The following is a 16,678-nucleotide window of genomic DNA, read 5'->3' as shown; positions in this document are numbered from 1 at the left end:
AAAAAAATTAGCATAGTTATACATATATGTCGGCCATCTTTCATCAGATTAAGACCACGGTGATTCACATTATCAGTTAAAAGCTCCTCTGATCACTTTTGAAAATGCTAAAAAATATCAGGAGTGTGAACATAACCCTGTGTTGACCGCTTGGCCCCAGGTGACGTCCCGTGACTTCCTTTCGGAATGACGTTTCCTCGTTCACCCGTTAGTGCATTCACCTTCACTCCCTCCTTCACTGCCCTGTTTTCTTTATTTTCTTGCCAAGCACCCTATAAAGCTGTGTCAGTCAGTTTACAATGTGACATAGCCTTGGAGCCTGAACTGGAAGCGCAAGGACACTTGTTTCCTTTGTGCTCCAAAATGATGTCACCTGATCAACTGGTTGACCCTTTTTTGTAAGGGCCTGGGTTCTACACCGTCCCAGTGGCTTTGTGGTTTCCTGACGCCAGTTTACCGGACAGGAAGGTGTGGACATGCGGCCAGATCTTGTTGGTTTCTGTTCCTGAAAAAACCTCCAGCACTCCCTTGCTCCTGTGGGCAAAATAATTGATAAAGACTTCAGAAAACTGCCTTAAAGCCAGGACATTCACCTATTCTCTTCTCTGAATGGAGCTGCAAGTGCAAATTGCTTAGACCTTCAAATTAAACACTTACATACTCAGAGTACTCTGTGTTATCATGTTACTATTAACAGATAGGGAGTGCTTATGCATAACGGTCCAGGTTTCCACGCTAACAGAGAACATCATGCAGCAAGCAACGTGACCGGAGTCTGAGACCTGAACCACTTCAGAGTTCAGACCAGAGATGATACACTTAATCTTGCTGCTATCTGGGCTCTGCTGATATGGAGGCTGCCCACACTGAACGAAAACAATCTGCCTGCAAATGGCCCAAACACATAAAGTCTCTCAGGCAGATGCACACGTCTGTTGACTCCATAAACCTTTTACTGTTGCTCTTCATTAACTGGAGTCACCAGCTGAAAGCACACAATGTCCTCACACTCTGACCCTCCATATTTTGAAAATGCAGGCATCACAATCTCTAAACAGGCCATGGTTTATCACAGACAAGCATGAAATAACAAGTCTCAATAATAGCACATTACTGGTTCATTTACACATATATATTTATTTGTAGCCATATAATGGGATTAGGGGCACCTGTAGTACTCCAGAACTGGCTGTGTCTGCATCTCGTAGGCCTTCAGTCTCTTGGTGACCGTTTCTGGTGTGTCATCATTCCTCTGTATCAATGGCTCTCCAGTGACATCATCGAGACCCTGTGCACACAAACCATCATGGTAGCGAAAGTCAAAACTGTATCAGGTTTGGGGCCGGAGCTGTGGACTAATGTATGTCCAATGTGGTGAGTGCACTGTGTACAGTGCCTCCGCCATGAGCAATTTGTCCCATTTGCTAGTATGAAAAAAATCACAGTCCAAGCTGGCAATTTAAAAACATTTAATTTGAAGTCAAAATAAACACATGACTGGCATTCAAATGATATTGGAAATCCGAACACTTGGAAATCCCCACACCCCTTCCTGTTTTATAGGCATACATTATATGGCCAACGCAGGCACATGAGGATCAGAGACTTGAAAGAAATATCAGGTGGGGGGGGGGGGGGGGGGGGGGGCGATCTACTGGTGTCATCCGTCAGGCCTGTGACTTCAGAGTCACCTGAAAGCACACCGGAGACATGGTCCACCGTGTGCATCAGCTGAGACACCAGAAGCCACCGCGTGTTAGACGTGGTGAGTCAGGACCCGGATTCAGTTACAGCATTAATCTTTATTAAGGATAGACTCAGCACTGGTGCTGGCCACAGCTGACGGCCACAAATAATGACAAAAACACACCAATGAGCACGTCCCCTCAGAGATCTCCAGGGGCATACGCGGCCTTTTCCTTAGGCTAGAGCAGCTGCGATGAGCTTCCATTTTCCTCCACCCTGTTTACTCTCCACATAATTCCTGCTCTCCTGTTCACTGCCAAATGGATTGTTCACGGCACTCTAACTGGCAGGGAGAGAGCAAAGGTCTCCACTTGGACCTTTTACAGCAAATAAACCTCTCGTCGCCTTATCTGTCAGTTCTGTAATCCGTCTGTCCAGGCCCAGAGAAAGATTACCCTACAATTTATTTCCATGGCATGAGGTATTTCAGGACCTTAAACTGAAAAAAAGACTGAATGGTGATAAAAACAATGATGGCCACTGTTCAAAACAAAACAATCACTACTACATTTCGTACCATACAAATAATACCAGGATCATAACTACACACTTTCTATAAAAGTTTGTAAGCAGGTATTCTTTTCTCAGGGACTCACTGGGATTTTTGGCGGGTTGAAGGTGGTGTTGTACACTCTGCCACTGGACAGGTGGACCCAGCGAGAGGTGAGCCGTTCTTTGATGGTCTCGAAAGGTACATTTAGATTGACAACAGTGTCTACATTATAGACATCATCCAGAGCCTCCGCCTGCCTCACAGTACGAGGGAAACCTAGCAGAAAAACATTAGCAGAAACAGACACTCAGTATGTTCTCGACTTCCTAGGAGGCCCCCGTGCCAGGCCCTTCCCGAGGACATGGCATGTACTGCGTGAGAACCTTTCAAGGGGGATGATGCCAAATGACAGGGTGAGATCCAGCGGCTTTGAAATGCTACACCGCATTTCCGTGGTTGTTTTAGACATGGCATCCGTGCTCAGCATCTAACAGCATTAGGGAAGAATTTCATCTTTAACACTGCACTCATAGGTGAATGACCTGAATGCAAAAATCCAGTGAATAACACTCCATTTGTTCTAATGGAATAATATTTAGATCTTTACATGGCCAAGACATAAATTCCTTTTCACTCTTGGAAAGTTTCCAACAGAAATATATGCAGATCTAGGAACATTTTGTGCTGGTGCAATGAGCACATGAGAAAGAAGCTTTCACATCACTGCGCCTTGCCATAAAAACAAAAACATTTTCAGTAACCACAGATGTTTCAGTCCATTGACCTTTATCAGAGTATTCTTGGAAGGTTACAATAAAACTTTAAATTAATTTTATTTAAAAAGTCAGAAATGTGTCTGAAATGTGAATACATGCAAATGTAGAACCTCTAAACTGCAAATTATAATAAACATATATTATATAAAACAACTGTAATATTCTGATTCAGCAGCTACCCCAGTATGGATTTCAACACTTCGATACAGTGCCTCCACGCTTCCACACACATTCCAGGTTAATTATTCTTTTCAGTTCATCTACACCAACAGAATCTAAGTTCACATCTGTCAATATTAGCTCATGTGCCAGACACAGACGTGATACCAACGTCATTTTCCATTTTTGTTTTAGAAAGGAACATAAAATTTGAAAAATAAATTGCTTTACATTTTTCAGGTTAATTCCACAACTGTTGCAACTATAATTAAACTATGTGGTTTAACCATTAACAAAAAGCTTTATACTACTTAACTCTGTCTAAAAGTTGGTCAAAGCTGATCTCATACACCAATCCTCCATTTTAACAGCTATCCTTAGACCTTCCATTCTAATAGCTAACAGAATATGCTAACCATGTTTGTTGCTGCATGAACTCCTGTTGGGTTTATGGCATAACAACATGCAGTATTATGTGGTAATAGCCATAAATGGGTTATTAAATTGTATAATAATTGTATAATAATAATATTGTAATATTGTTTTTACAGATGTCTGATGAAGGAATCAGATGTGCATGCTGCGGGGAATAGTTTCCTACCATCTCCCAACACTACCCCTCACCTTCTTTTGCCCTCCACACTACTGCTATTTCCTCATACCTAAAGGGAACATAATCAGCCACCAGACAAGTCCTCATCTGAAATGATGCAAAGAAAACCAAAACATCTGATCCTAAGGAGCTTCCTACAAAACATAAACATTTGAAATACCAGCAAGTGCCTCATCTTCACCTTCATGTATCTGGCCTGGGTAATACTGGGTAAAAGTTCAGTATGAGCTGTATATTAAAAAGCTATTCAAAAATGGAGAGTAATTAATTATAGATTATTGATAGATGTTACAAATATCCACTGAGCAGCACCTTTGATAAGAAAAAACACCTGTGTGCACCAAAAGCACCTCCCCAAAGGTTTTAATTCAATAGTTCAGAGTGGAATAATCTGACAATATGTGTACCTCAAGTACTAATATTTGTATTGTTTTCTATTAACTGGAACAGTCCACTCCAAGACTAACGGCTGTCATATCAGCTGTAAATAGAATAAATACTTCCATGTCTGACAGGCAATTGTTCTACCAGTTTTCATACAAGTCCATACATAACTGTTCACAAATGGACACAGACGGTTAAGTGATCACTTAAAGCCCCTGTTCCACAGGCAAATGCAAGCCATATGAAGCAAAAAGCACTATGGAGAACCAACCAGCCAAAATTAAATACACACATCAACAAATAAACTGATAGATACTGGAATAAATGTGATGTGTGGGATTTCTGGGTGTGGCTGGGTCTATGTTCTTTCCTGTTGTGGCTAAGAGCTTCTGGTCACTCTGATCAGGAGTTCTAGAGTTCCGGTGATGTAGTATTAAGTGGCGGGAAGTTACAGATTGACTTTCATATCATATTACTGTAGATAATCTTTGCTCTTACCGTCCAAAAGCCAGCTGTTCTGCCCCAGGTTTCGTAGTTCTGCCAAGATGAGCCGAGTCATGATGTCATCAGGAACTAGCTGCCCCTGATCAATACAGGACTTCATCAGAAGCCCAATCTCTGCAGGAAAACACAAAGGACAGAAAGCTAAGTCAGTTCCCCCAGTTGTAACCCCTACACAGTAGAATACATAAATCCCAGTTTTATAAACTCTAATTCAGGTCTACTGACCCTTTAGAAACAGACAGTTGCCTTAGCAACCTGTAAGAAAATCAAAGTGTGTTCACATACATTTATTTTTTAAGTGAAATACATCTTGTAAGGTTGTGAAGCAACCAAGATAATAGTCTGTAAATCCACCCTTTATCTCAACCCTTTGTTTAACACCTAATCCAAGAAACACTATCTGATAACAGTCTGGGGGTCTTCCAGCCATTCTCCTTTTGGTAAATGGTAAAATGGCTGGGAGAAGGTAGCGATGACCAGGAGCCCACAAGCAAATAAAATGGGCTAAGGTGTGAAGGCCGGGAGGGAGCTGTTTCATCAGTTTCCTGTTTCATTTGCATTCAAAGAAACAATCCGACAACACTTACTGTATAAAATTTTAAGCAACAACTCGGGGTTCAATTTGACTCCGCTGAACCCAGAGTGCGTTTCACGTATGTCTGACAACTGCCATTCCTGTAAATAATTCAGAAGTCTTTTCCACGAGGATCAGAATTGCGCCTTGTTTTTCCTTACAATCTTAAATTAGGCCAACTCCAACTCCAACTCCAACTCCAACTCCAGCAAAATAAATACTGCAGGAAAACAACACATATTTAAATAACCCAGACAAGGCTTTTTAACAAGATTTCCTTGTGCAACATTTCAAAAGTTTTAATAACTTACAGCAATAAATCTGAATCTCAAGTTATGTATTTAATATGGTAATGAAACTCACTGACAGAATAAACGTAGTCTTCTATTGCTGCATCCATTATGAAACAAATCATCTGCAGCTGAGCAGTGGAAAGCCCAGTCTGTACTACAATAGGCACTGAAGGTCAAGGAGTTTCTGTACAGTAATATTACAAGTCTGAACAAAGTTATACATGGCAGCTTCTCGCTTTGGATCAAGTCCCATCTGGTTGGACTGTTATCACAAAGTTGTGCTACGTGCAGCACAGTGTTTGGGTAAACACTACAACCAGCGCCCTTCATGCCCTGCTTACTTTAGATAAAACAATGAGTTTCACACTCAGTTGGTAAAGAGTTTTTCCAATGTCTCTGGTCACTTTGCAATTTTTTATTGGTTTACTTCAAACACCAGTGATGTTGATGCGTTCCAGAAAAAAGAAAGGTGCAAAAAAAAAAAAAAAACCTAAAAACCAACCAAATATTGCCCAAATACTAGTTTCAGAATAATTGAGTTTCTCAAATAATCGAAGTAGTGAACAGACTTTGCCTGACAGGATTCTTAGCTGTCACAATGATTGTGCATGAGAGTCTGCTTGTGGCAGGAAGATAAGAGTGACAGGCACACAAGCAATAGCATTGTTAACAAACACTAAATACTACCCTGTGCATTCTCAGAATTTGTCACTGAAGTAGTCAACGGAAAAAACTGATATATTGACAACTATATAAGCTAGGCTAGCCATGTTTGTGTAGTAGCAGTCTATGTAATTTGTAAAAATGCTACTTGATATTAATTCACTGTAATTTTACAGATTTAAATAGATATGCCTTTTTCACTGTACAGTATATCTGAGTTAACAAGCATTTGCTGAAGATGTGTTTACACACCACAATTAAAAAATGTATAGAAAGGTTTCTGTTTCCTGTGTACAATTAGATTCAATGGTCTACTATGGGAAACCAGCCTGGGGCCACAGTGTATTGCATGTAGGCTACAGCAAGCAAGATAGGAATTAGTACATACCCTATTGCTTTAAAAACTGAGTTTATGAACCCTACCAATGTCAATTCAGAATCCATTAACCACTACAACCTTCGCAAATGTCAGTTCCAGTGTTGACAATGAGAATGGCCTGGGGGCAGCTGTGTAGCATAGTGGTAAGTTGTAGGGCTTATAACTGAAAGGTTGCTGGTTCGATACCCTGCTGGGGCAACACTGCAGTAGACTTGGGCAAGGTACATAACCCAGAATTTCCTCAGTAAATATCCAACTGTATAAATGGATAACATGTAAAAACTGCAACCTATGTAAGTGGCTCTGGGTAAGAGTGTCTGCTAAATGACAATAATGTAATGGAAAAACCTTCTTCTAAGAAACATACTTTGCAACAGCAGATAGTGTTGCTGATGATATGACCAGCGGCACTAATCTATGTCTCGACTGTCCTGTCAAATATTGGTTTTGTGTTCAACTACTTTTGTGACATATAGGTCAACAATTCCTTTACATAACATGCACCATGTATGGGCCTCCTAGTACAACATCAGGTCCTGCCAAAAAGTGTTTCCATCCTACCCTGTGACAGTAAAAAGCAATTTTCACCTTAACAACTGTGGCAAAATACTGGCATTGCAATGCTGACATTGCTCACTGATACCACCATATTCACACCACTGAACAATGCTTCATAGTCTTTCACAAACTCCAGGCAAATATTGTCTGGTTTGTATGTGATTATTACAATGCTATCGATCAATAATTACACCAAATGGTACAGTGCTGACCTTAACCCTGTTGAAATATGATGACTAACCTTGCAACTAACAACTGATTAGAGTCAGCTTTTAATATGGTTTCAGATCTTTGTTATACTGTTGGTACCTCTTTATTCTGTGATAAGTAATATTGATTTGCATTCTAGTTGAATCAGGACAATCTTCCAAAAGGCTAACAGTCTCAAACTGGTTTTATTACACCAAGGCTGACTATTTATGTCACAACATTTGTCTGTTAGCAGCATCCTAATAATGACAACATTACTTGGCACCCCTGTAGAAGTGTATCGCTTCAATTCAAGCATCTAGGGGGTTAGCAGATCCAGTCAACAAAATCTAACAGATAAGAGACAACAGCACATGGGTGATTTCCTATAAGATGACCCTTTCACAAATGTTCTTGAATGTTGGCAATACATTTTTCATATGGAGATTCAAACTTGGGGAAAAAATCAAATTCATGATATAATTTCACTTTCAGGTGTTATTACATGAAATAATAATGCACCATGCTTAAAATCACAACCTTCTAAATGTCACTTTTTTCCCCTCATGCTACTTCCTACTCATCACTGGTTAAGAATGTTCAAGCTACCAGCAACTAGCAATATGCCTTGGCTAACATAATTTGCTCAGAACCTCAAATTAAAGATCAAGCCTGTAGTTCAATGTTTACTCGATATTCCATTTCAAACCTCAAACAATTTTTTTAACAATATGTCCAAAATTTTTAAACCAAGGGTATTTCAGAAGGGTTTGGTTGTGACTTTCTTTTCACTTCCTTTTTATTTTGCTATTTGTACATTAGCTTTGTTATTTGTGCCTTCAAGAAAAATAGGACCTCATCATCTCAGGCACACTGACCTCTAGCTGACAGCTACCTTTGTAATGAATATAAACTTAAATAACATTCCATTATTTGAGCATCTATCACACACTACTGAGGAAAAAATTTGGAGAAATACTATGTAGTGCTTGACTTGGTCTTACAGCACTACTCCGCAGCCTATGTCAATAATCAGTAGTGGTCAAGCAATCTAAGTGATCACTGAAACAACTGGCCTTAAACAATAACATACTGTTCTTTGTTCTCCCAAATAGTGGTGACATTGGATACCACTGGAACCATGCTAAAATCACACATCTAACATCACATACTCATTTTGCATCAGATAGGTGATATTAAGTCAGTACCTTGTACTTGAGAAGTGAAAGCATGACAAACATAAGCAAAAAAAACTCTGGACTTATTTTTAGGTAGAACCAAAAAGACAGAGTATGCAATCTGAGGACCACGTGAATTTTACAGAGAGAAGAGTAAAGTTAATAGAGGGGCAATGAATGAGGAAATGTAATACTGGTAGGCAATTCATACAAACTACCACTAGGACTGACAAAAACAAAAGACTTTGAAATAGGAGTACAAAGACATGAAAGTGCCCTAACTACCTAGACCTAGTACAATACAACTTTGTATTAACACAACTTTGCTTTGTAGTTCACCCCCCCCCCCCCCCCCCCCCCCTTTCTTATTTTCTTGCCAATATAGCTACTTTGTAATCTCCTCACACCAGCCCTACAAAAGAATGTTCTGGTCTCCACAGAGTCATGAGTCCAACATTGTGAGATTCAGTCTGTGGGACTAAAATTTGTAAAAAGAAAAACCCTAATTAAAGTCATTGCCAGAATTAAACCTACACTGTGTTAATGACTACTGGTTGATTAAAATATGCATCAAAACTGTCATCTGAAATTTCTGCAGCAGTACTGTGATGGCATTCTCCTTTCATATTGCATATATTTGGAGTCTCGCATGTGAAAATTCCAAGCAGTATGAGAGAATAATACATCAGTCATGAACCACATCTGAAAATAAGCCTCCAGAACAAGCATGTAATTTGCCTTTTGCTACTGTAATATTACAATGACATGTCCAACAATATAAAGTTATATGCAATAGAGCAACAATTTAATTACAGTAATAGGCTACCATTACATAAGGAGGTCACATTCCTATAGTCCTGCTTCCTATGTCTAAAGTGCTACAATATTTAACATATTGAACAAAATAAATAAATAAAATAATTTATTCATAAATACAATAATTTCTAGGCCTCTTGTTGATCAATCATAACAATTATCCTAATAATGCATTATCTGCTTCAATTTGTAGTTATCATTACTTGTATTAACTAAACTGAATTCACTATGCTTGTAGTCTACTGTTAAACAATTACATAAAAAACAATTAAATAAACAATTACACTGCTACTACAAAAAGATGATTCGTTTCGTAATGAATACAGAAAATATATCGGATACGTTAGATGAAGGATTACAGACTATTGGTGTGTACTGTTATAACATGTACTGTATACGTACAATATTTAAATAAATGGTCTCCAACAATATACCAGAGTTGACTTGCAGGCTTTCCCCTCGTTTGACACTTTGATGTCAGTAAGTGTTAAAGATATTCTCTTCATATGGTGATCTAAAAAACAAAGGCCAAATTAAACGAAAGAATTTAGGGAAGACTGAATAACATTGCTTTAGGGTAGTGCTTGCTCAGTTCATTTGAGGTAAACTGTGCCAAATTGTTTAAAGTAGCATAACCTAGCATCGTTTTGATATCTACACTTTCACATTTTCCCTTTACTTCTAGACTGTAGCGAATAGGCCACATACTTTGTACAGTTGAGAACGTTGAGTTTTTTTTATTTATTTATTTATTTATTTTTACATTTTGTGGAGTTTTGATAACGAATGACACGTAACCATGCGAGTGCAGGGAGGGGAGACGTCCTAAAACTGGTTTGACTTGCTGGCTGCTTCCTTACAAGGAAAATTTACCCCACGGACCTTTTTACTAAACTGTAACTTACGGCTGCGACAAGATCACAACGCTATCTTAACTCATATGCAATAAAACCTTCCCCGCCTTAGCTAATTGAGGCTTGGCAATATCTTAACTCTTAGTCTTGCTACACTGTACAGTTGAGAACGTTGCGTTTGTACGTTGAAATTTTTGTGGAGTTTTGATAACGAATGACTCTACAGCCCGCCATCTGGGCGGCAAGAGTTGCGTGCAACACCTGTAGGTTCCGTTCGGAGCGCGAAAATGCGCTCGTATAAATAGTCTAACTAACGAGTCAGAGTCTTCTAACCGGCATCCGTGTTCCGAAGAGATAAACTGTTTACAGATGTTGGGGTTAGGCAATGAATATTGCGTGCTACATCTCCGTTAATGTGTGAGACGTGCCTTAGTAGTGCCTGTAGGACACTGAAGAGTTAAACTGGAATTCGGAACCGAGAGAAAAGACTGGTCAGGAAAGACATTCTCATAACGGACTAACAGGCGAAAGCTTCGAGTTACTAAACTACAGCCATTCAAAAGTGCAAGTCCGAAACAGTCTAATGTGAAACTGTGTTTCAAGTCGCATAGTCTGCATATGGGTTAGGCCCAATTTACCCGGGACAAGTTGAACACTACCTAGAAAATCGTCATTGTCACAAGGCAAAAGCTAACGTTGGCATACTGACAGCAATGCAAACCCCAATGAATTAATCCAGACGTGATGGAAAGCATTCCATAGCTCCCAAATGAGGTAACGCCAGTTACACCTAAGTCGACCGTGTAACTAGCCAGCAACAGCGGAGTGACTGAGTGACTTCAAGCACCGTTACGAGAGACACCAGGCTAGTGACATACCCACAAATCCACAGCGATAAATGATAAATAGAACTTGCTAGCTGGCTATTTATGATTGCGCTTGTGAGCGAATACCTGCCATAGCTTCTGTAATGCACACCTAGTTGTACACGTAGACTAGTTAGTATGAAGTTCCCAAATGTTTGATAGTTTGTATTTAAACGTTAGGACACACCTTGATTGCTAACGTAGTTTTATTTGTAAAATACGCGTTAGCTACTTAGGGACCACAATATCCGCTTCAGAAATATTAGCAACCACGTACTTGAGTAAAAATTGATGTCATCGAAAAATACGCGTGGCCATTTCAAACCCACAGTTATCCAACACAGCTAGATAGACATATCTGTCCTAATCATCCAGCCATCATGGCTCGCATCTGAAATAAACTGTGTTTCATGTTAATCTAGCTAACCAGATAGCTATCTGTCGATCGTGCATGCACGAGCTCGCTGTCATACTACCCAATTCATGAATTCAGCGCGTGCACGTAAAGTACAGCTGCAGCGACCACATGTAACATCTTCCAGTCTTTCCCAGAAACCGTGCAAGTAAACTATCAGACGTCTTATTTCTGTATGAGTTTGACTAATGTTGGCTAGTTAGCTAGCTACAATTGAAAAGCAGTCCGCAGGACGCAATTCGTGCATTTTACCCGTCTTGGCTTTTATGTTGGCCCGTAGAATGTCTCCACTTGAGATGTGCTTCAGTTCGAAACTTTTTCTGATGCGTTCTGATATAGTCCCTTTCCCCGAACCGGGTGGTCCCATAATAACTGCACGAAATAACACACGGACAACCATTTCCAGCGAATCTAGCTATATTGTTAAAATGACAGGTTGAAAAATAAGTACATCCCCATTTAAAATAGTGCCTTTTCAGCAGGTGTCTAAAAGGTCCTTTACTGTAGATGAACCGAGTGAAAATTACGTTCCAGCCAAGTCAAACTGCTTTGCTCCAGACGTGAAATCCACGACTCGTACTACAGTCGAATCTCAGGGATAGAAGCCCTAACCGCTATGGAAACGTCAGAGCCTTGACGCGAAGGAGGGGGAGAAATGGTTGCATTCCAGGAAGTGACTAGCACAGATAGGAAGTCGTCCTGCTCGCTGCACTGAGTAGGGCATGCGAGGACACATTTGTTTCAGTAAGAAACACAAATGCATGGGCGAGGTGGCTACTAGTCTTTTTTTCTTTCTTATTGCAGATGCGCGGGAGGCGCAAGGTCTAATAAAAATTTCGACCAGTTTATTGCGCACAGTTCCGCAAACCATTGGTGTCTGCGTTCGCCAGATAACTATCTTAGACCCTGTATTATGATTTGGCTAGCTAGTCTAGGTAGCGTGGTAGCCAACGTGATATGTTCAGATGAAACCGGTGTCCGTATCGACTTTATCTATAAACTAACATTCTGTTTCGGATAGTTGGTTGTTAGTATATTGGACTCCAATAAAAGAGTTAGGGGCTATTATTAGTAAGGCAACGATAGCTAATTTAATTAAACCGTTCTCAGCACGGAGGAGAGCAAGGCCAAGCAGCAGCTATCACCGAGGTCGCCATAATCGCTCGTCACGTGACCAGCGCTGCGGTTGCGATCAAAATCCATATTATGATGAGCTTCATAGGTAAATTGTTTCGGGATGTTCACATCAGACAGATTCTTTCAAACAAGTAATTGCTTATTAGTGATAATGTGTACTGAACAACACACAGAACACCTTGTAGATGATGCTGTTACAGCATCCTTGCTTTTTCCCATTATCTGTAAGACGCACGGCATCTGTTGGCATGAGACACGTAGCATGCTTTGTATGTACTATTTTGATATAAAGTAGCATATAGCAGCTGCTTACTACTAGTGCTGTGCTATTACCCGGGGTGGGTTCTGGTTGGTAATGACAGTTGCCTTGGCTGCTTGGTGACATAGTCCCTCACTCTATAACTGTAAAAGGCTTAGGATGTCGCTCCGATTTTAACCATGATGACACCTACTGGCTGCTGTTTCAAGGGTGTTGTGACTGGCTGGTGGAAGTCTTCTTTGCTGTGCGGGAGTGACACCTGCCACAATTTTGGATCACTCTGGAAACAACAGATCTGCAAGAAAGTGAGCCCCTCCTTGTCCCCAACTGGCACATCTCGGACACCACAGCTGTAAAGTCTCAGTGTATAATGCAGTAATTTCCTTCAACCAAGCTCAGAACTTTGCTGAAGTGTACCGCTACTTGCCACTACTAGCACTGGTGTTCCCGTCAAGGACAAATGGCTGCTTGAAATAGGACAGGTGTGCATTTGTAGTTGGTCTCAGTGTTGTGTGTTTAATACTGACTCTTGTTTGTGTGTGCCTGAAGGTGTCCTCATTTGTGTAAAGCTTTGTGTTGTTTTGTTAATGCCCTTTGTGTCTGATGTCTGGGGTCACTCTGGATAAGAGAATCTGATGCATGTCAACAGTGTAAATATTATGTTAAATGTACACATTTGGTACATCGCTCTCAATAAGAGCATCTGCTGAACAACTAAATGTAAACTTAAAGGTGGAAGAGTCAGTGGTGGTGCCTGTGTGAAGGCCTTGCAAAGAGGAAGCAGATCTAGCTTCCTGTGATATGGAGGAGGGGCTGAGTGCTGTCAGTGAACCCATTGTCGGTAGCACAAGACCTAACCCCAGGAAGTTGCACACGTCTTGAGTGGATTATGGGGTTAGCCAGCTTCTCGCTGCCACTGCCTCGTCTGTACTGGTAAACATCCCCTCCCCGTCTTGCGTCTCAAGAGGTTTGCCTCCATTCACTGTGGGAAGGTGCACTTGTGGTTGAGTCAGAGATTGATGGCCCCAAAGCAGGTGCCAGAGGGACCAAGAACTCCCAGTGCTCCAGTCTAGACTCAGTCATTAATTTGAAGCACTGGGAGCACTTGCTCTTTAATGATGCATTGTTCCTGAGTTGTCCCCACTTGACCTTTGGGCCACCTGCTGTTTATAGGTACACTGTAAGCACCTAGTGCTTAGTTTCTTTCCCCTCATGGCTGGCTCTGAAGTGCTTGAGACAGTAGCAACATGCTCAGTCCCCGCCTGGCTGCAGCTTCTAGAGCACATGTGCGACACCTAGTGGCTAGTTCAGGTTTTACTGTATTTGGCTTCCATCATGTCTATTGACTCTTTTGGAAAGTGGTTTAAATTATTTCCTGCTTCCAATGGACATGGATTCTGAATGTTGCACCTGAATGCAGATCACTCTCACAACACTCAAGGCAGCAGTTCCTGCATTCACTTAAGTAACTGAAAGCCCTGAAAAAGCTCAGGTCAGTTGGGTGGGGGGGGGGGGGGGGGGGGGGATTTCCCCAGTTTTTTAATGGAAATATTTTCAGCCCCTTTCAACTCTCACAACATTGATGTTAACATTGATGATTACATTATTAAGATGTTTTTTTTTCCTGCACTCAACTTACTTATTAATGTGAATCAGGATTATTACTTTGTACAGATTGTTTTAAATTTACATCTCTGGTGTCCCCCCATTTTCCCAAAAGTGCTTGTGGGCAATGGGGAAGATTTGTGTGGGAGAGAGCACTTTTTTTTTTTTTTTAAATGCGGTGTTAAACTACACTTTTACAATTATATTTATCCACTGATAAATACCTTCATGGAACATTTGTCAGTAATTGTACAATTGTCATTTGAGATAAATTATTTGATTCATTATAACCCTAACCCTAAATAATCTGGAATTGCTGGCTACAAGCTAATTTAATCATGTAAATAATGAAATCATAGTTAGGGATATTTTTGATAGGATAAATTACTGTATCATTTTAGTAAAACAGCAATAACAATAAAAACATACTGTAAATGACTGCATTCCATCCACAAATAAAGATGTGTGAGATGTGAGATTCATGACGTATAAGATGTGGTAGAAATGGATCTTCACATCAAACTGTTGTGCCTAAAGTGGTTACATTTTAAATGAGCTGCAACTTTATAATTTTATATGAAGAAATCTTGGAGGATCTAAAATGTTCTGAAAATATTTTAAATCCTTTGAACAAGCAGTTTCTAGCCTGTCTTGTACCTCATATTCTTTAGTAAAATCCATCTTTATGAATGACAGATTGTGTGACTGGTTGTTCACATCAAAGACACACAGCATTAACCTCATCGACAGTGCTGGGTTTTGCTCCTGGTGTAGGTAAGACTATGAATGGTACCTGTCATATCCAGCAAACTGCTTTCTAGTGAGCAGCTAATTTAATTGTCAGAGGCTATGAGCACATGTTTGCTTGGTCTAATCAAATGAATCTCAGATGTATACAACATATTGTTATCATGCTAAAATTGGAAAATTCCCTAGGAATAACACTTTATCACTTCTGTTTTTTGCATCAGTATTTTATTAAGTAACTGTAAGCACATCTCAGTTTTACAGTGACAGGAAAAATCGCAGCACCAAGACACTGGCAAAATAATGGTGGCTGCACGATTATGCATTGTATACAAAAGTAGCTTTAGATGTAAAAAGGTCAAATCAATGATGGCCAGCTGTTGTAAAATTGTTCCTGCAAATCTACTACACCAGTGATGTCACTGACATAACATTACATCCATCATGCCTCTACAATATATGACAAATCACATATATCTGCAATATATTACAGCAAACATACGAGACGAAAATTCATCCTTCAAAAGCTAATTTCTCAGACTAAATTAACAGTAATGTACCTTTGTACCTCTCTCAGATTTCAAAAATATCTTTTTCCTTTAAGAAACAATTTAGCTTGATGTTGGTGAAATCACATACAAGCACCTAAATCTGCTTTTCAAAATTAAATATGACATTACAAAAAAAACTGGGAACAGTCTGACCAAAGTGTGCAATCTACAGTCTTGATTATCATCCCTCTTATCGCAAAATAGAACAACATTGGAAATAATACACAACTTATCAAAGGCAGGAATAGTTTAAAATAAATTGCAAAATAAATGTCAGTACTGTTGAAATCAGACATATCAACCATGCAGATTTTTCTGATTCTGAATTTGTTGTTGACACAGTACCAGTCAAAAGTTTGGATACAACTTTTATTCTTTCATTTTACTATTTTTCCACATTTTAGAACAATAGTAAAGACACCAAAACTATGAAATAACAGAAATGGAATTATGCAGTGACCAAAAAGTGTGAAACAAATCAATGCTGTCTTACATTTTAGTTTCTTCAAAGTAGCCAAAAATAGTTTTTAATAATAAATTTGTTTTGGAAAGAGTCATAAAAGAGTCATTGGAAAAGTCATACATAGGCATCAAACAAATTTCAAGAATTTAAACATAAGTCTTCAGATCAAACTGTTTTTGAATGCATATTTTCCATTGTCTTATTCAAATTTTTGACTGGTACTGTATGTAAATAGCTTTTCTTTGCAGTTATGTTAAATTCTGATCTCTGTGTATCATAATGAAACCAAGGGATAGTAATGGTTATGATATCTGGAACCCTAAATATTATATCCTTATACGCACAGTTTTCAAAGGAGGAAAAATCACTCATTAATCTGAAAATGGTGTTTATAAACTACAATTTTTAAAACAAACATAATGGCAATTTCACCTGCAAAATATTTGTTTTTCATAA

General features: G+C 39.5%; 1 protein-coding gene across 3 annotated transcripts; it reads right to left on the bottom strand.

Annotated features, from left to right (window-relative positions):
• Positions 1–12,089, bottom strand: ak3 (adenylate kinase 3). Of its 3 annotated transcripts, none has more exons than XM_036530157.1 (5): positions 11,713–12,089; positions 4,670–4,789; positions 2,343–2,515; positions 1,170–1,288; positions 1–534 (listed from the first exon to the last, which is right to left on the bottom strand). In XM_036530157.1, the coding sequence occupies exons 1-5, from the start codon at positions 11,858–11,860 to the stop codon at positions 414–416; spliced, it is 681 nt and encodes a 226-aa protein (XP_036386050.1). In that variant the 5' UTR covers positions 11,861–12,089; the 3' UTR covers positions 1–413. The 3 variants fall into 3 exon arrangements, with proteins under 3 accessions (XP_036386050.1, XP_036386052.1, XP_036386051.1); XM_036530159.1 differs by lacking the exon at positions 11,713–12,089 and adding an exon at positions 11,323–11,339; XM_036530158.1 differs by lacking the exon at positions 11,713–12,089 and adding an exon at positions 5,617–5,693.
• Positions 12,090–16,678: the final 4,589 nt, after the last annotated feature.

The sequence above is a fragment of the Megalops cyprinoides genome, chromosome 5 (genome assembly GCF_013368585.1).
Source record: "Megalops cyprinoides isolate fMegCyp1 chromosome 5, fMegCyp1.pri, whole genome shotgun sequence".
Lineage (NCBI taxonomy): Eukaryota > Metazoa > Chordata > Actinopteri > Elopiformes > Megalopidae > Megalops > Megalops cyprinoides.
This window is presented reverse-complemented; position numbering and strand designations above follow the sequence as displayed.

Bases quoted from the DNA above. Each gene is read 5' to 3' on its own strand.
- ak3 (XM_036530157.1), bottom strand. From the start codon at position 11,860: ATGGTTGTCCGTGTGTTATTTCGTGCAGTTATTATGGGACCACCCGGT. The intron at 4,790-11,712 runs GTAAAATGCACG...GTTTTCCTGCAG, and splicing joins CAACATAAAAGCCAAGACGG to AGATTGGGCTTCTGATGAAG. The intron at 535-1,169 runs GTGCCCCTAATC...TTTTGCCCACAG, and splicing joins CCAGTTCTGGAGTACTACAG to GAGCAAGGGAGTGCTGGAGG.